At 42.0% G+C, this 19,681-nt stretch overlaps 1 protein-coding gene across 9 annotated transcripts in view; it reads right to left on the bottom strand.

Annotated features, from left to right (window-relative positions):
* The window catches only part of LOC135310873 (vasculin-like), a 54,862-nt gene that overhangs the window by 9,501 nt on the left and 25,680 nt on the right, over positions 1–19,681 (bottom strand). For 6 of the 9 annotated variants that reach the window (XM_064439958.1, XM_064439956.1, XM_064439957.1 and 3 more), the window contains 6 exons: positions 15,158–15,281; positions 14,462–14,685; positions 13,693–13,759; positions 10,662–10,846; positions 9,738–9,878; positions 9,091–9,255 (listed from right to left, as the gene is read on the bottom strand). In XM_064439958.1, coding sequence (XP_064296028.1) covers positions 9,091–9,255; positions 9,738–9,878; positions 10,662–10,846; positions 13,693–13,759; positions 14,462–14,685; positions 15,158–15,281 — 906 coding nt within the window. Of the gene's footprint in view, positions 1–9,090; positions 9,256–9,737; positions 9,879–10,661; positions 10,847–13,401; positions 13,484–13,692; positions 13,760–14,328; positions 14,388–14,461; positions 14,686–15,157; positions 15,282–19,681 lie in introns of those variants that run through there. The other 3 variants (XM_064439961.1, XM_064439962.1, XM_064439963.1) reach the window with 3 other exon arrangements.

Here is a 19,681-nt window from a genome sequence, read left to right as displayed (position 1 = left end):
TGCCAGGAAAGGTCATGGAGCAGATCATCTTGAATGCCATTATGCAGCACATGTGGGACAACCAGGGAATTGGGCTCAGCCAGCATGGGTTTATGAAAGGGAGGTCCTGCCTCACTAACCTGGTCTCCTTCTATGATAAGGTGACCTGCTTAGTGGATGAGGGGAAGGCTGTGGATGTTGTCTACTTGGACTTTAGTAAGGCCTTTGACACGGTCTCCCACAGCATTCTCCTGGAGAAGCTGGCTGCTCATGGCTTGGATGAGTGCATTCTGCACTGGGTTAAAAACTGGCTGGATGGCCGAGCCCGGAGAGTGGTGGTGAATGGAGTCAAATCCAGTTGGCGGCCAGTCACGAGTGGTGTTCCCCAGGGCTCAGTGTTGGGGCTGGTCCTGTTCAATATCTTCATTGATGATCTGGATGAGGGGATTGAGTGCACCCTCAGTAAGTTTGCAGATGACACCAAGCTGGGTGGAAGTGTCGATCTGATGGAGGGCAGGAAGGCCCTACAGAGGGACCTGGACAGGCTGGATCATTGGGCCAGAGCCAACGGTATGAGATTCAACAAGGCCAAGTGCCGGGTCCTGCACTTAGGTCACAACAACGCCATGCAACGCTACAGGCTTGGGGAGGAGTGGCTGGAGAGCTGCCTGGAGGAAAAGGACCTGGGGGTGTTGGTTGACAGCCAGCCAAACATGAGCCAGCATTGTGCTCAGGCGGCCAAGAAGGCCAATGGCATCCTGGCTTGTATCAGGAATAGTGTGGCCAGCAGGAGCAGGGAGGTGATTGTGCCCCTGTACTCGGCACTGGTGAGGCCGCACCTCAAATACTGTGTTCAGTTTTGGGCTCCTCACTACAAGAAGGACATTGAGGTGCTGGAGCGTGTCCAGAGAAGGGCAACAAAATTGGTGAAGGGTCTAGAGAACAAGTTTTATGAGGAGCAGCTGAGGGAATTGGAGTTGTTTAGTCTGGAGAAGAGGAGGCTGAGGGGAGAATTTATTGCTCTCTACAACTACCTGAAAGGAGGTTGTAGCGAGGCAGGGGTCGGTCTCTTCTCCCTAGTAACAAGCGACAGGACGAGAAGAAATGGCCTCAAGCTGCATCAGGGGAAGTTCAGGTTGGATATTAGGAAAAACTTCTTCACTGAAAGGGTTGTCAGGCATTGGAACAGGCTGCCCAGGGAGGTGGTGGAGTCTCCATCCCTGGAGGTATTTAAAAGAAGGGTAGATGTGGTGCTTGAGGGTATGGTTTAGCAGTGGACTTGGCAGTGACAGGTTAGCAGTTGGACTCGATGATCTTAAGGGTCTTTTCCAACCTTAACGATTCTATGATTCTATGATTTGTTTAACATCTTTTCACACCTGTTAGTGACACAGCAAGGGCAGGGAAGAGGATGCACGCACTTACCAACAAATACTCCAGGTTACATGTTACATACACCTGTCGAAGGACATTACAATTTTCACTACTAAAAACCTCACCTCCCCCACAAAACCACTGCTTCTGAAAATCAGCTGTGTACAACGGAACAACAAAAGGCATTTGACATAAGTGTCATAAAGATATTAAGAACTCAAGACAATTTCAGGAACGCAAACTCCCACCAAGTTCACGTTCAGAATTCTGAAGCTCAAGACAGTGTTTCCCAAGACTTTTTAACTCTTAAATCAAAATTTTGTGTATTTCTGAAGCACACATGAACAGCATTACCCCCAACACCCATCTTGGGGTGCTCAGCCATAAAAAGCCTAATGGAAAGATGCAGACCTTTCCCAACTGACACATAGAGCTAAGCTGTGCCATCCCATTACAGAAAATTTTATTTTCCCTGAAATAGGAACAGGGTCAGAAAAGTCAATCTTTTATGAGTAATGCACAATGGCACTGTTTCTTTTTTCATGTCTCTGAATCTGAATAACCCTTCCTCAAAACCACTCATTTTATTTGTCTGGCTGATTTGTAATATGTGCCCTTTTTTGTTTGTTTGTTTGTTTACACTTTAAACTGCTCATTTACAGCAAACATAGGCTTTTAATTGCCTCATCCTGAATAATACGTTACTTATCTTCACTTGGACTACCTATAACTATGCTTATGTCTTGTTGGTGGCTGGTAACAATGACACAAATATTCTCAGGTGCCAGCTAAGCACTGCATAAACTGATCCAGATTGAAAGAAAACTGATATATAATATTATATACAGTAGAGGCCTCCAAGTTCTCAATTAGGGAGTAAAACCAGGTTTTTTAATATATGCATAAATTAAACTACTGTCCCTATGACAGACACCACCTGACTATCTAAACACTCGAATTAGAAAATAAATTGTTTGAGAAGCAGAAACAAGTTTTTCCATTAATTGTTTTGTAGGATAACTAACAGCCAAGGTGTGTGTCATAGTTACAGCTGGGATAGAGTTAATTTTCTTCATAGTAGCTAGGATGGAGCTATGTTTTGGATTTGTGCTGAAAACAGCGTTGATAACACAGGGATGTTTTAGTTGGTGCTAAGCAGTGCTTACACTAGTCAAGGAAATTTTCAGCTTCCCATTCTCTGCCAGGTGCAGAAAAAAGCTGGGAGGGGGAGCCCAACTGACCAAGGGGATATTCCATACCATATGACATCATGCTCAGTATATAAAGCTGAGGGAAGAAGGAAAGGGGGGACGTTCAGAGTGATAGCATTTGTCTTCCCAAGTAACCATTATGCTTGATGGAGCCCTGCTTTCCTGGAGATGGCTGAACACCTGCCTGCCGATGGGAAACACTGAATGAATTCCTCGTTTTGCTTTGCTTGCACATGCAGCTTTTGTTTTACCTATTAAAGTATCTTTATCTCAACCAACAAGTTTTCTCACATTTACCCTTCTGATTCTCTACCCCATCCCACCAGGGAGGAGTGAGCGAGCAGCTGTGTGGTGCTCAGTTGCTGACTGGGGCTAAACCACAAGTCCTTTTTGGCGCCCAACTTGGGGCATAAAGGGTTTGAGATAATAGTTGCGGTTCACAGCACTGACTCATCTGTTTTCAATATTGGTTCATCCAATCTGCACCATGCTCTTTTTGTTACTGTACATGTTAAAGATTGCTGTTGGGTTTCGCAGTTTGCTGTGCTCTCAAGTGTTTAAAGATGTTGTGTCTGGGACAGTTGTTATTAAAACACTGGCCTTGAGCTTTAACTGGTATTTGGTCATAGATTCTATGATTCTATGACTCCTGGGGACGTCAGCATCCACATGACGTACTTTCACAACCAGGTTCTCTACCCGGGCAGCAATATCTTGCCACAATGCTGCACACACAATGAGGCTCACTTCGGCCTCCAATACAGTTAGCTCTTGGGATCCCCCTGTCACTCCAGCAATACTCATGGGTTCTTCCCCTGTATAGCTTGATGGCATTAAGGTGCACTGTGCGCCGGTGTCCACTAAAGCTTTATACTTCTGTGGGTCTGATGTACCAGGCCATCGGATCCACACAGTCCAGTAAACCCGGTTATCCCTTTTCTCTACCCGGCTGGAGGCAGGGCCCCTCTAGTCTTCATCATGGCAGTCACAACTCACTGTAAATGTGAATCAAGAGTCTCTCTATTAAGCTCAGAAATAAAATCAGCACTTCTATTCCTCTGTCTGGGGACTTGCTCGCTGGAAACTGGAGCAGCAGCTTTCCTGGAAGAGCCTCCCTGAGTGACTGTTCTTCCTTGCAGTTCATGTACTCGTGCCTGTAGGGTCGAGGTAGGCTTGCCATCCCACCTCATCATGTCCTCTCCGTGGTCACGCAGGTAGAACCATAGGGCGGCCCGTGGTGTGTATCCTCTCCTTTGAGCAAAAGGACGGTTATTCCTAACAGCTGAGACACTACTCTGTCGAGGTGGGGAGTAGGACAGATCTTCTTTGAGTTGCTGGACCTCTTGGGATAGTTTCTCCACAGCAGAGACAAGGCAGGAAGAGATATTTGTTTCGTAATCCCGGAGTCTATCAATCACCTCCGCCACTGTTGGTGCCTTGTCCTCTTTCCAGGACATTACTGCCAATGAGTTTGCATACGAGGATGGTGTGCTCCGTACAAACTTCCGCCACATGGGTTGTGCGCACTGGGCTTCATCTGCCCTAGGTATTTGCCCATGCTATCCCACATGCCCTGCCACTCGTAACTATCAAGCCTTGGGGCAGATTTCTGGGTGATATTCTTAAGTTGCTTAGTCAAAACCAAACCAACATACTCAAAAACTAACAAGAAGTATACCTTAACCACCCAAGGATGTTAAAGATACAAACAGGTTGTTCTAATAAAGGCAGAGACATCATAGAAAAAGTTTCAAATGCCTAGGACGGTGGGCACCTCCAGTGTTTTGGGACTTCACCCCTGAACAAGTACAGAATCCTGAAAAATTAGTAGATTATTTAGAGGAAGTATGTTGTTACCCTGGTAACTCCAGAGAGACACAGATCACTACAATGTGCTGGGGCCTGGCTCATGCCTATCGAGCCCTATTTAACACTATTCAGTACCCTCAAGGGGAAGAGAAGGTCTCTGAATCTAAAAAGACAAGGAAAAAGAAAGCAACAGGCACTGCGGCCACTCAAATCCCCACGACAGGCACTGCAGCTGATCCAGGGAACCAATCTGTGCCAGTATCAGTTGCCCCTATACACAATAAATCTTGGAAACGAAAGTCAACTCATTTAGAAAGAGATGATGGAAGAGCAGGGCCATCACAAGAACAGGAGAAGAAAGAGGAAGAACTTGTACACAACGCAGAAACCCCCAGATCCCTATCCTACAGAGCCAGTAGCCTGGAATTGGTAAGGAAGCCAAACAACTAGGATCACTTTCTACGTAAGGGGGCAGGGGGCATTGGCAAAGCAATTGGAAGAGAGGCATAAGACCTCAGGCTCTGGAGATCGCTCCTGTCTGATGTGAAAGTAAGTTATCCCTTCAAGGAAGATGTTATATATCACCCAAGAAAATGGACCAGCATAGAAAGAGGTATCCAGTACCTGAGGGAATTAGCCGTGCTTGAGGTGATTTATGGTGACCTGGACAACAAACAGTCACCCAAAGAACCAGATGAAGCCCAGTGCACGCGACCCACAAGGTGGAACTTTGTATAGACCGCACCATCTTCACATGTAAACTCACTGCCAGTGCTTGCCTAGAAAAATGATAGACGCTGGGATTACAAAGCAAATATATCTTCTTCCCTTGTCTCAGCTGTGGAGAAACTGTCCCAGGAGTTCCAAAACTCAAAGAAGATATGTCCTACTTCCCACCTGTATGGACTAGTATCTCAGCCATTAGGAGTAAGCATCCTTTTGCTCAAGAGTGAGAATACACACCACAGGTCACTCTATGGTTTTACCTGTGTGACCACAGAAAGGACGAGGAAGTTGGATGGAAAATCTACCTTGACCCTAGAGGCATGGGTAGATGACTTGCAAGGAAAATCAATAACTCAGGGAGGTTCTTCTAGGAAAGTTGCTGCTCTAAACTGTGAGGAGTTGTTTACACTCTTGAGGGCAGAGAGGCCCTACAGAGAGATCTGTCCAGACTGGAGAGCTGAGCAATCACCAACCATATGGGGTTTAACAAGGGCAAGTGCCAGATTTTGCACCTGGGGCACAGCAACCCTGGATGTACATACAGACTGGGGAACGAGAGCCTGAAGAGCAGCTCTGCAGAGAGGGACCTGGGGGCTCTGGTCAACACCAAGTTGATCATGAGCCAACAGTGTGCCCTGGCAGCCAAGAGGGCCAACCATGTCCTGAGGTGCATCAAGCACTGTATTACTAGCCAGTCGAGGGAGGTGATTATCACGCTCTACTCTGTGCTGGTGCAGCCTCACCTTGAGTACTGTGTGCAGTTTTGGGTGCCACAATACATTAAGGATATAAAGCTACTAGAGAGTGTGCAGAGGAAGGCCACAAAGTTGGTGAAGGGGTTAGAGAAGTGGCTAAAATCATTTGGTTTGTTCAGCCTGGAGAAGAGGAAACTGAGGGGAGACCTCATCACGGTCCACAGCTTCCTCACAAGGGGAAGAGGAGGGGCAGGCGCTGACCTCTTCTCTCTGGTGACCAATGATAGGACCCGAGGGAATGGCAGGAAGATGTGCTAGGGAAGGTTTAGATTGGATGAAAGATGTGCCAGGGGAGGTTTAGGTTGGATATTAGGAAAAGGTTCTTTACCCAGAGAGTGCTGGAGCACTGGAACAGGCTCCCCAGGGAGGTAGTCATGGCACCAAGCCTGACAATATTCAAGAGGCACTTGGACAATGCCTTCAGAGATATGGTGTAAATTTGGGGTTATCCTGTGCAGGGACAGGAGTTGGACTTGATCATCCTTGTGGCTACCTTCCAACTCACAACATTCTGATTCCAATTTCCAGTAAGCAGTTCCCCAGATAGAGGAGTAGAAGCGCTGATTTTATTTCTGATCCTAATAGAGACACTTGTGATTCATATTTACAATAAATGAGTGACGACTACTATGATCAAGACTAGAGGGGCCCTGCCTCCAGCCGGGTGGAGGAAAAGGATAACCGGGTTTACTGCACTGTGTGGGTCCGACGGCCTGCCACATCCGACCCACAGAACTATAAAGCTTTAGTGGACACCGGAGCACAGTGCACGCTAATGCCATCAAGCTATACAGGGGGAGAACCCATGAGTATTGCTGGAGTGACAGGGGGATCCCAAGAGCTAACTGTATTGGAGGCCGAAGTGAGCCTAACCGAGAATGAGTGGCAGAAGCACCCCATTGTGACTGGCCCAGAGGCTCCGTGCATCCTTGGCATAGACTACCTCAGGAGAGGGTATTTCAAGGACCCAAAAGGGTACAGGTGGGATTTTGGTGTAGCTGCCTTGGAGATGGAGGGAATTAAAGTTGTCTACCTTGCCCAGTCTCTCGAAGGACTCTTCTGTTGTGGGGCTGCTGAGGGTCAAAGAACAACTGGTGCCAACCGTCCACAATACTGTACCAGCCAAGACCCTCTGATTCCCATCCATGAGCTCGTTCGTCGACTGGAGAGCCAAGGAGTGATCAGTAAGACCCACTCGCCCTTTAACAGTCCCATATGGCCACTGCAGAAATCTAATGGAGACTAACAGTAGACTATCATGGCCTGAATGAAGTCACTCCACCATTGCGGACTGCCATGCCAGACATGCTGGAAATTCAATATGAACTGGAGTCAAAGGCAGCCAAGTGGTATGCCACAACTAATATTGCTAATGCATTCTTCTCAATCCCTCTGGCAGCAGAGTGCAGGCCACAGTTTGCTTTCATTTGGAGGGGCGTCCAGTACAGCTGGAATCGACTGCCCCAGGGGTGGAAACACAGTCCTACCATTTGCCATGGACTGATCCAGACTGTACTGGAACAGGGAGAAGCTCCAGAACACCTTCAATACATTGATGACATCAGCGTGTAGGGCAACACAGCAGAAGAAGTTTTTGAAAAAGGAGAGAAAATAGTCCAAATCCTTCCGAAGGCCGGTTTTGCCATAAAACAAAGCAAGGTGAAGGGACCTGCACAAGAGATCCAGTTCTTAGGAATCAAATGGCAAGATGGATGTCATCAGATCCCAATGGATGTGATCAACAAAATAGCAGCCATGTCTCCACCAACTAGCAAAAAGGAAACACAAGCTTTCTTGGGCGTTGTGGGTTTTTGGAGAATGCATATTCCAAATTACAGTGTGATTGTAAGCCCTCTCTATCAAGTGACCCAGAAGAAGAATGATTTCAAATGGGGCCCTGAGCAACGACAAGCCTTTGAACAGATTAAACAGGAGACAGTTCATGCAGTAGCCCTTGGGCCAGTCCGGGCAGGACAAGATGTAAAAAATGTGCTCTACACTGCAGCCAGGGAGAATGGCTCCACTGGAGCCTCTGGCAGAAAGCACCAGGGGAGACCCGAGGTCGACCCCTAGGGTTTTGGAGTCGGGGATACAGAGGGTCTGAAGGCCACTATACTCCAACTGAAAGAGAGATATATTGACAGCATATGAAGGGGTTTGAGCTGCTTCAGAAGTGGTTGGTACTGAAGCACAGCTGCTCCTGGCACCCCGACTACCAGTGCTGGGCTGGATGCTCAAAGAAAACGTCCCCTCTACACACCATGCAACTGATGCTACGTGGAGTAAATGGGTTGCACTGATCGCCCAATGGGCTTGAATAGGAAACCCCAGTTGCCCAGGAATCTTGGAAGTGATCTTGGACTGGCCAAAAGGCAAAGATTTTGGAATATCATGAGAGGAAGAGGTGATGTGTACTGAAGAAGCCCCATTGTATAACATACTGCCAGAAGATGAGAAGCAATATGCCCTGTTCACTGACAGGTCCTGTCACCTTGTGGGAAAGCATCAGAGATGGAAGGCTACTGAAGGAGAAGGTGAATCACTCCAGTTTGAAGTGGTGAAAGCCATCTTGCTGGTTTTAGACATTGCTCAGTGGGAAAAGTGGCCAGTGCTCTATCTCTATATTGACTCACGGATGGCAGCAAAGGCCCTATGGGGGCGGTTACAGCAATAGAAGCAGAGCAACTGGCTGAACACCTGCCTGCCGATGGGAAATAGTGAATAAGCTCCTTTTGGTTTTTTTTTGCTTTGACTGTCTGTGTGGCTTTTGCTTTACTTATTAAACTGTCTTTATCTCAACCCACGCGTTTTCTTATTTTGTCCCTTTCAATTCTCTCCCCCATCCCACTGGGGTAGCGGGGAGTGAGCAAGCAGCTGTGTGGTGCTTATTTGCTGACTGGGGCTAAACCACAACAGTGTGAAACACTGCCCTTCACAATGATTAGGTTAGTGTACTGAGCTTATTTATTCATGTTTTTGTTGCTAATAACTCAGGCATATCTTTCCCTAACAGGTATGAGCAAATACTGCAGAAAGAAGAGACAACTACTAGGTAGTACTGGAGAAAGAGCAGTACTTGGAGTACGTTTTTTGAAATTCACCAAAAGGTACTTCCTTTCCCTCATTTAGGTATCAAGGCCATGACTTAATAACTGTTTACAGCCAAATAAGTAGTTGTTTATGGTCAGTCTGAGAACTGTTACTGCTGGATCTACAATAGGTATGAACAAAACTACCTTCTCTTGCCCAGCGTGCTTCTCATCCTCACGTTCCTCTTCAACTCTACCTTGTTTCAATGCTTTCAGAAATTCACTCTTCTTATCAGTCCGTGTTCTTGTCAATTTTGTTAAACGAGGCTGACCAACTTTGTCAGTAGGGGATGACGAATTTGACCAATTACACTGGGGGGTGGGGGTGTCAGAAAAAAGAACGACTATTAGAAATTTATTCATTTAGAGAACTTTGAATGAAAGACAAAGACTCACAGGCACTTGTGGTTTCAGGTTTCACGTATATCCACAGTCAAAAGCAGAGGGAAGATATTTCTATTTCAGTATATATAGTTCTTACATGTAACCCCAGAGATGAAGACTTATGGAGCCCTGCTAACAAACAGTGGACCTTCTGAAGTGTATCACACTATTAGCAGTTTTGAAGTTTAAACCTACCAGGTTATACTTCCTAATGCACCATTTTTACTCCAAATCAAACTTACAAAGCAAATGTTGCAGTGATGTACCTTCTGTAATTTTCTCTCCCACACTAATTTCCACAAAAATAAACTTCTTTAATATAGTTCTGTATAAAACTTACTGATCCAGTTATCCAACAAAACAAATTTAAAATTTCTTAAATTTGATAAAGACTACAGACATTGCTTTACCTCTTTCACTGAATTCTGTGATACAGTAAATGCCTTGGCAGTTCTTCTGAAAGGACTGAAATTGCCAATACCATATGCAGATTCATGAGAAAATGGATTCCCAAGTTTATTTTCTTTTGCTTGGCTTTTCCACTGCGTAGGCTAAACAAAAATTTAGAGAGTCATTAACTACAATAGGATTATTTTCAGGAATATTTAGAAAAACGATTAAGCAAAAGTTAATCATAACTACAACCATAATTTACAGCAAATACCTGTTTTATTGTGGAAAAGAGACAGTTTATGAGCAATTCATCCTATCCCACAAATACTGTTTACACTTTTTATATAGACTTAAATTTACAAACAATTAAAACCCTCATATTTGATGTATATGAGTCTTCAACAGTTGGAAGTAGTGTTTTTAATGCAGTATGTTAAGAGAGTTAACAGCTCCATCAGATGCTCTCAGGAGCACAGAAAAATTCCTGAAATAAAATCAAAAGATGAACATGGAAAGTTGCATATGGAGAGGGACCAGAATGACACTAAGCACATCTGTATCAATAACTAGGATAAATTCTGGAGGTATGTTTATGCCAACTATAGCTCTCCACTAGATATCTATTTTTCTGTTAAAAACATATAAAAAAGGCATTGCTATTCTGTAAGTTAAAAACATCCTTTTCACTCTCCCTTGGACAGCTCTTGCACTTCTCAAAAAAGGTAAATGAGGGGAAAAAAAAAGATCCAATTGCAGTGTAGTTTCAAAAGAAAAATGAGAAAAAGTGTTTTCCCTTCACTGTCGGGATGTTCTGCACTTAGCACAATTTGAAAGCATAATACTCTAGGAACAGTGCTCTCGGGGGTGAAATAAGCACATTCAAAATTAGAGCATGATTTTTTTTCAGCATGTTGTTCATGCCACCAGTATTCAAGACTCACCTTTGCGGGTGGAATAGCAGTTTTAGGGGCTAATCCTTTATAAACACTTGTGCCAGTTCCATTCTTTACTGGCTGTGAATGAAGACTTCCTACTACAGGGAATCCAGATATCTGCAGTTCTTTTGTACCGCCCTTTTTAATGACCAGCATTCTTGGAGATCTAGATTTAGGATTCAAAGGGTACTCTGGAGGGGACGAAAAAAAGTGTGTGTGTGTATATATATATATATATGCACGCATGTGTATACATTCTTAAGTCCCTAGTTCATAGGGTACTGGATAGCCATATGGTCCAGAGCAAATCAGCATAAATCAGGAACTTGGTCCAGTATTAGTTCCACAAATAACACACTGTACAAACCTGGGTAAACACAAGTTCTGTTCCATTTTCCACAACCATCTTTTATAAAATATTTCACTTGGCAATGGAGGAATTTTACTTTTGGAAAAATAAATATATCCTTCAGTCAAAGAAGCTAGCTACACAGTTCTTGTTTGCAAATCTAAAATCCAAATACTATTAGTTGTTAATAGCTACCTAATCTTCAAAAGAGATTATGGTTTTCATATGTCCCTTTAAGGTTACTAAAGAATAATTACTCATGTATTTATTAACAACTCATTTTAGAGCCAAATGTTCCACACAATGTTCTCTATAAACATGAGAGAAGAGATGCATACTACTGTGGACCATGGTAATGACCAGTTTCTCTATCTCTATGCATAATAGACTATCTGAAGCTTATACCATTTCCAGGCTCAAGAGAGCACTAATTGGAGACATACAGTCAGCTGTCATATTCACTAAGTAACTGACATTTAACAGTTTGAAAGAACACCTATTAAAAACAGTTCTGAAGTTTTAAAAAAGTGAATAAAACACTAATTTTATTTTTGCACATGCATTCCAATGCTACATTAACAACCTTTTCCAAGATTATTTCCTCTCTCTGCAAGCATTTCTACTTCACAGGTCGAGTCACCATATCCTATATTAAAAAAATCCTATCTTAAAAGCATAAGTGATTTTAGCTTTGTTTAGCAGGTAGATGTTACAAAACATTTGTGGTAACTACATACTTAGCTCTCATTAAACTTTATGAAAAGACTTTTCATAATACTCACATGCTCCCATCCCATATACACAAGCTAAAATGGAATCTAACAGAAGTATACATTTTTAACAGTCATTAAAAGGGGATGGTAAAATTCCTCATCCTGAATATTAGGTTTCCATTAATAGGGAATAAGAATAGCCTTAATTTCAGTTTTTCAATTACAAAACAAGGATTGCAACAGCAGAGCTGTAACCAAGTAAGACACCAAGCTGTAAGCTGTAACAAGCCACTGCACTGTAGCTTACAGATCTACGTAGCTAACAACTGTTCCTTCCTTTGCTTGTGAAGAGCGATACCTAAAGAGCCTGGAAAACTTGCCCTCTCTCAGATCAAATTGAGCCGCATCATGCAGCAGCCACAGCCAGAGTGCTGCAAAGGTTGTAAAACACTCAAGTTGCTATATAATTTTCCACAACTTGGTTGGGGGAAAAAATTAGCTATTGTTACTCTTTTATTGCGAGAGAACTATATCTCCTGACTTTCACATGAAAGCTGCTAAATACACAAAAACGGAAAGCAGTCAAATTGTTTAGGCTCCTGCAAAAGTTCTTAGCAATTAGATATTTATATTGAGGGGTTGGCCTACACCTAGTGTTACCTAAGAACGCAAAACACACTGGGGAAGTATGAAAAAAAGAATCAGCAAATTAAAGTACCATTTAAAATGAGCAACAAGTTTCAGACCTCACTATTAACAACAGTAAGTTGAAGCTTTTATGTTTAATTAAACTTATTTCCTCAAAGAGAAAGGTTCTTATTTTGAGTAACTTGATTACTTTAAAACCTGTGCAGTCTAAAGCTGCCACCTTCTTAGAGTGAACAATTCACTACTTAAAGCCCACAGAACTGTAAAGCGGTAGCCAAATTTATCAGGTGGAGATGAGAAAACAAACCTAGACAACAGTTCAGTTAAAGGCCCACTCTCAGGATTGGCTTTCTTACAAGTAATTCATAAACACAACCAACAGCTTAAGACATTTGCTTCCAGGAAGAGACCTTAAATCTCTGCAAACTAACCTGCTCTTCCCAGCCCTCCTAGGTTTCTCTCCAAGATCTTCCAACAGCTCTAATCAGTCAGGAGCATTCATTTATGAAGTCTTCAGCTAGCAATCACATCACTAGTTTAGGTGACTGTGCTGGTTTTAGCTGAGAAGCGGTTAATTCTCCTCACTGTGGGGGGTCGGCTACCTTTCCAGCTTCCCGCGCTCTGCCAGTGGCAGGGGGCTGGGAGGGGCAGGGCCACGGCTGGGGCGGCTGACCCCGACTGGCCAATGGCATGTTCATTCCATACCATGTGACACCATGACCAGTATATTGAGGGGGGGCAGTTTGCGGCTGGGGAGCGGCTGCATCGCCGGGTTGGCGGGCGGTGAGCGGCTGCATCGCGTGCGGTTTGTTTCGGCGGTTCGTTCCCCTACCCCCTCCCCCGGGGTTTTGCGCCTCTCGTTGTTCTCCTTTCCATTGCATTTCTGTTGTTGTTTCTTTTAATTTTCATTATTAAACTGTTCTTATCCCAACCCACGAGCGTTACCCTTCTGATTCTCTCTCCCATCTACCGGTGGGGGAGTGAGCGAGCGACTGTGTGGGGCTGAGCTGCCGGCTAAACCACGACAGTGACCCACCTTCATTGCATTTCCTCTTGGGAGATAAATTCTTGACTTCTTTACAAGACAACGTATACTTGTTTTTGGAAAGAAGCCTAGTTGTGGCTGCATCTACAGACCAACAGACTGATATCCAAATGGAAGTGTCACCTCTCTAACAAAAGGATACTTACATCGTAATAATATTGAAGTTTCCTCAATTTCAATCTATACTTTTGTAATATTCTAAAAAAAATTCCTATGTTTCAAATAAAACCAACTTCAGATCTCCACTACATTTTTATATTTAGAAACATCAAAAATACTCACCCCACACACCTGCCGCTAAAGACTTATTCTGGCTTGTTGTTCTCTCATATTCAGGATTCAAAGATGGCTGAAAGGAAAATTTATCATTATTGAAAATAAAATTTAAAAATAAAAGTCTTGAATTATAGGACCAATGAAATAGAGTCACAATAATATTGGAAGTATGACCTCTGCTGTCAAAGATTTTTAAATAGAGACAGACTAGACAATTCCCCCGCAACCCAAAAAGATCAGCACCCACTTATTTCTCTTTTCCAACAAAACATCTCAAGCAGCATTCAATACAGTTATATGACTTGTCCAGAGAAGGCAAAACACAGTGATGTATGGTTCTTCAAAGAGGAAACTCACCCTTCCCCTTACATTCTACAGTTTTAGGTTGAAGCATGAGATCTCAAACAGCCAGTGGCAGAAAAATAATTTTGTTAGTACTTTGGATTTTTAGTAAGGTACTTGTGTAGAATTTAATACATACACATGCCACAGTAAACTGTGGTAAGATATTATGAAATAAACTTAGAACCCAATTATAGTTTCACTTAAACACTTAAGTGACAATAATAAAAACATAATGATAAAAAACTGGATATTAAAAAGAGAAACAAGTTAGCGGACAAATGACTAACGCCCTCTTACCTACGGGAAGGGTGATCCCTTATATGATGATCTGTAACTGGTGAAATCTCATGAAGTACCTTGTAATGGACAAAATGACAGTTGCAGAAACAAAACAATGAAACCTTGTTTATTATAATTGCAATTAACTTACAAAATCCTCAGCCTCAAACTGTTTGGGCATTTCCTTGTCTTCCTTTTTCCCAGTTTCATTATCAGATACATTGTTTTCAGGCAGTCCTTGGCCTTTTCCACAGTGGAAAGCGCTGGTACGAGTGCAGGAACCTCCACCATGGTATCCCCCACGATAGTTTATATTTTCTGTACCATTTCTGCCTTGTGAACGCCAACCATTCTTCTCTTTTTTCCCAAAATGCCCTTAGATTTTTAAATTTTAAAGAAATGTAATTACTAACAGTTTTGAAAGAACATTCTACTTTTGCAAAATTGGTAGAGGAGTTAAGCAAGCAGCTCTATATTCTGGGATGTGACAACAGAGTAAACTTAGTTTTCATTCACATAAGCAGCAGGGAAGAATATCACAAAAGAGTGCCAAAGAAAGAGGGTAGTAGTTCAACATTAAGAAGCCAAACCCCTTTTCTGACTACTCATATGTTGGTGGCTAGAGAATTAACTTGACCTCCTGCTTCTTAAGAGAGAAATACACCTGGACTCACACTACTTTAACCAACATCGTCTCCCAGATCTGTCTTCCCATTACCTCTGTTCTGCTACAGAATACAGCATTTGGCATAGGACAGCTATTATCATCAGACTTTTTGTCTAGCCAAAGTGCTACAAAGCAACAATGTAAACGTATTAAAAATGTTCCATGAAAGCTAAATTATACCTCCATTAGGCCATCCAACGTTAGGATCAAACTCATCTAAAGAGTTGTGTCTTCTGTGACTTGCTTCATAATGATTCTCTGTCCACAAAAAATTTTCAGAATGTTTCTCAAAGTTCAGTGATGACTGTAAAGGAGCACAAGTGGTAGACCTGAGATATCTGACTAATAACAAAACTGAATTATATGTACATTACTTGTGGTATATACAATCCATTTTTAGAAGGACTATGAATGGCAGACAATACAGCAGTTCTCAAGTATTCGTATGTTGAGAGTTATGTCATCATCTCCCATGCTAACAGAAATGGAAGCTATATCGTCCGATCCAGGACACTGAAACAGTGCTGAGGACCGTGCTTGTGACACAAAGTAAAAAAACCCAAGTGTTAATTTTGGTTTGGCAGCACGACAAAGGACAAGTGACATGTGGCAGAAGAGAAAAAAAAATAAAAAAGGTAACAAAGGATATGTGATCACAGTTTGGAAGACAGGAAAGAAGTCTGGGATCTTAATTTGGGTGGTTAGGTTAGAGACTACACACATGCACTGCATAGAAAGCAAGGAGTTGCTTCCACCAGAGGCAGCTGTACCCCCAAAAAAGGCCCGGTTAATTATCCATGTCATTATAACTTAATAAAGTAAATGCAACTAGTTATGAAACACAAATAAAACCTAGAGTCAAAAGTGTACAGATTCACAAATATACTTCAAATTATCAGCTTATAAGTAGACATTGTAGAAATTTTGAAGAAGTAAATCTTTAATATACCAGTAGGAAGTACTTTATAACCCAAAACCTTATGTTGAGAATAGCACTCAGAAATCAAAACACATCCTGACTAGAACTCATACCTAAGGTGATTAAAACAAAAAAGATCATGTCTTACAGCAGCTGTCTTCCCTATTACTTCTATCTGGCTTTACTATTTTAACATTATAACATTTCTTTTGCTGTTACACCTTGAAAATTTATTCTTGGATTTTTATGCTGCAAAAGTAGTGCTTAGCCTTACTCTTGTACATGCCACGCATACACCAGTGAGTGATAGCGGAGAGCTGTGTTACCCAACACCTCCCTGCCACACAGCCAACCTGCAGATGAAGCAAAGCCCCCTTCCCTCCAGCACATACTGTGCACATATATGTCCACTGTATTGCACATGTACAAGAGATCCAATACTTCCCAGGGCCATAACAGCTGCAAATGCATAAATGCACAGCTATGTGGAAATGTACAATGTGAGCAAAGTAAGCTTAGTAGTTCCAGGGAGTATGAACTTTACTGTACCAAAAGTATCAACTTTGCTGCCTGAAGCTTGCTCCATCTCCAGATTGAGTAACACGGGGGAGGAGTATAGCAGTAATGGTGCATGTTTGAAAATTAAAGCCCCAAGTTTATTTCAACAGTTATTATCCATTAACTTCTAAACAAGCCATATTAATATTTAAAGTACTCCACAGGTCAAAGTGAGAAGACAGACAGAAAAAAAGGAAATCACATTAATAGGTTTACCTACTTTGGAAAATATGTTGAAGAAATTATTTCCTTCTCCCCCACCACCACCACAAGACAATCACACAGAAAATAACACCTAAGTTCTACTGACAATGCCCCATCAGAGCTCAAGGTGCTGTTCAAAATCCACTGCTTAAAATTCAAACTGAAGTAAGCAACAGATATGTATTTCCAAACTGTATAGAAGTCAAATGAAAAGGGATTTCCCTCTCAGTTTGAGATCTGGGAAGTGAATTATTTCCTTGACAAACTTGGAGAGAAAAAAACCAGAAAACCACAAGACATTATCAAAATATCTAAGCGGTTAACAAATTATAATGAATCTCAATATTTAAGTAAAAAAAAATAATCATTATAAACAAACTTTTAATAAGCTGCCAAAAATTTCTGAAAGCTCCAGATCTGTTGATCATAGATGAAATTTTAGAAGATAGCTTCATGTGTTCATTTTCATATGACAACCTTCTAATATTGCCTTTGGAGTTTAACTTTTTTTTTTTTTTTTGTATGAACTTTGAAGAACAATCACATTTTCACAAACTACAACTGACAGCACTTTCTATATAGTGTTTAAGTTGTACTTGATATAATGCATCTAAAGTCTCTAAATTGCATGCAAAGATCATGCAGTTTTCATTTTCCCCACATGATGGGTGTATCAGTCTATCAAGCCTCTTGTGGCAAAGATGACAGTAAACTTTGTAAGCAACATGAAAACTACTGCCAATTTTTCTGGAAGTTGAGAAATTATTTGACTTGATCCAGCCATCAAGAAAGCAAGCAATACAGATTTTTGAAGTATAAGTCTTATTGCTTAACGTGAAGTAACAGTAAGCTTGCAAAAACTACTGAATTTACCAGTCTATCTGCAATCTCACCATACACATTTTACAGCAATCCTTTCTGAAAAGTTTCGTCCATATCCCAAGATGGCTTTGCTATTCACAACACTTTCCCATTTCCACCTGCTCAACTGCAATATCGCACTGATGGAAATATATTAGTTCCAGACCTGAACTAAAGCTACTGAGCAATGAATACCCAGCTATCTTGGTAGACTTTGCTATGTAAATGACAGGGAGATGATATAAAAGCTTATCCTTAAGAGGAAGTCATCAGCAATAGGCGAGATGGATTTCTGTCAAGCTGTAATCTGTATCAGTCACATTAAGAAAACTCATTCACAATCCCAGCTTCCTGGCATCAAGTTTTTCTAATGCTAGCCTTTACCTACGTAAGGGAAAACTTTGGCTACCCAGGACTGAGGAGGAAACCAAACTCAAAGATGCAATTCCTAAAAGTGCCTCTTTCAGGGAAATAAAAACTGACCAGGCAGAGTTCAGTTTCTCCTTCTCAAGTCTAAATGTTGTTGATCCCATAGCCTCATCTCAGCTCCATTCTGTATGAAACATGAGACACCTTGCCTTCCTCACCCCATTCTTCCTCTTCATCCCTCTTGCCTGCTCTTCTCTTCAGCTGCTTTGTTGAGCTATGGAAAGCAGAAATAAACATCTGTTCTAGGAAATGGTGGGGACAGGGAGCAGGGTGGCACAACATTTGAGACCTGTCTTGTAGAGGAATGACAGGATAAGCTTTTTCCTGTAAACTAGGAATTACTACACGTTGGGTAGGACCAAAAAGACTTTTCAAGTGTTTAATAGCCAAATGTGCTCTATATCACAGAATGCTGATCATTGAGGGAAGAGGTAATGCAAGGAAATAAGCTGCATTTCAAACAATGAAGCACAAAGACTATAATGGAGAAAAAATATACAACTACAGAGTTTTTGGAAGAGAAGAAAGGAAGCATCTAAACTCCTTGAGGCAAAGATTCATGGAAGAGAGCAGGATCCACAACATATGCTTGCAATGAAATTTCCCACAATTCAGGAATGAGGTGACAAATACAACCCACACTCCAGATGTATTTGAGTAGTACTGGGGTAGTGCTGGAATTTATTTTTATCCTGCTATATTGACACTTTAAGTATGCAGGTAAAGCTCTTCCAACAGATTGTTGAACTATGCGGAGAAAGATTGTTTTGCAATCGTGACACCATATTAAACTAAGCTCTGATTACTTTTTTGATTGAAAATGTGTTTCAATAGGAAAAAGCAGCTCAAGAGAGTTGAATATCTCAGCAATCAAGTAGAATGAAAGCAAACATATCACAGGAACCATCCTGGAACAGGTAGGCCTAATGTTCCCAGAAGAGCAACTGACAGTTGCTGATAGACTATACTAAACAAAGCAGCTAGCTAGATCAATGTAGAAAAAAAGATGAATAGAGCAATATAATAAATAAGGACATTCAATGACCTGACTTAAAAAATGTCTGCGTGTATGTATAGACATATATAAGTAATGGGAACACAACTAATACTGACAGCCGACCGTGCATTTAACAATAGCGCAAGCCTATTTCCATAAGTTTATAAAGGCTAAACATTTTCCATGGACATGAAAGACAGCAAGAAGCTTACATAAATACATTAAAGCAAGGCAATGCCACTCTCACAGCTGCAGATATGGATACTGCATTCAAAAGGTTATAATGAAGGCGACATGTCTACAAATAGGGAAATAAAACAGATGACAGGAGTTTGAAATATCCAGTGCTGCCTCTGCTTCTGCATTCGCACAAATTAAGAAAGAGTAGAAGGATAGGCCAGGAAAAAAAACCAAACCAACATTTATATGAGACAGACGTATTCAAGACTTCCTAGAATACTTACAAATCCTAATGATTCAGAGATTGCCATTTATTGTTTCCAAGCTGTCTCATGGTATAAAGTAACAGTAGTTTAGATGAAACAACCACTGCAAGAATACACAACTATTTGAAAGCACCACACACTACCTGTTGCTGTACGCCTCTATGGGAGAACTTATCTTGGGCCGCATACCTCCGGGACACAGGGCTCTACCCACCCTGGGGACAGTGATGCACAGACATCAATATGATGGATACAAAATGTCCGTTTATTTAGCTGCGTCACACGCTTAT

This window comes from Phalacrocorax carbo (assembly GCF_963921805.1).
Source record: "Phalacrocorax carbo chromosome W unlocalized genomic scaffold, bPhaCar2.1 SUPER_W_unloc_4, whole genome shotgun sequence".
NCBI lineage: Eukaryota > Metazoa > Chordata > Aves > Suliformes > Phalacrocoracidae > Phalacrocorax > Phalacrocorax carbo.
Note: the sequence above shows the minus strand (reverse complement) of the source record. Positions and strands in the feature narration are given on the sequence as shown.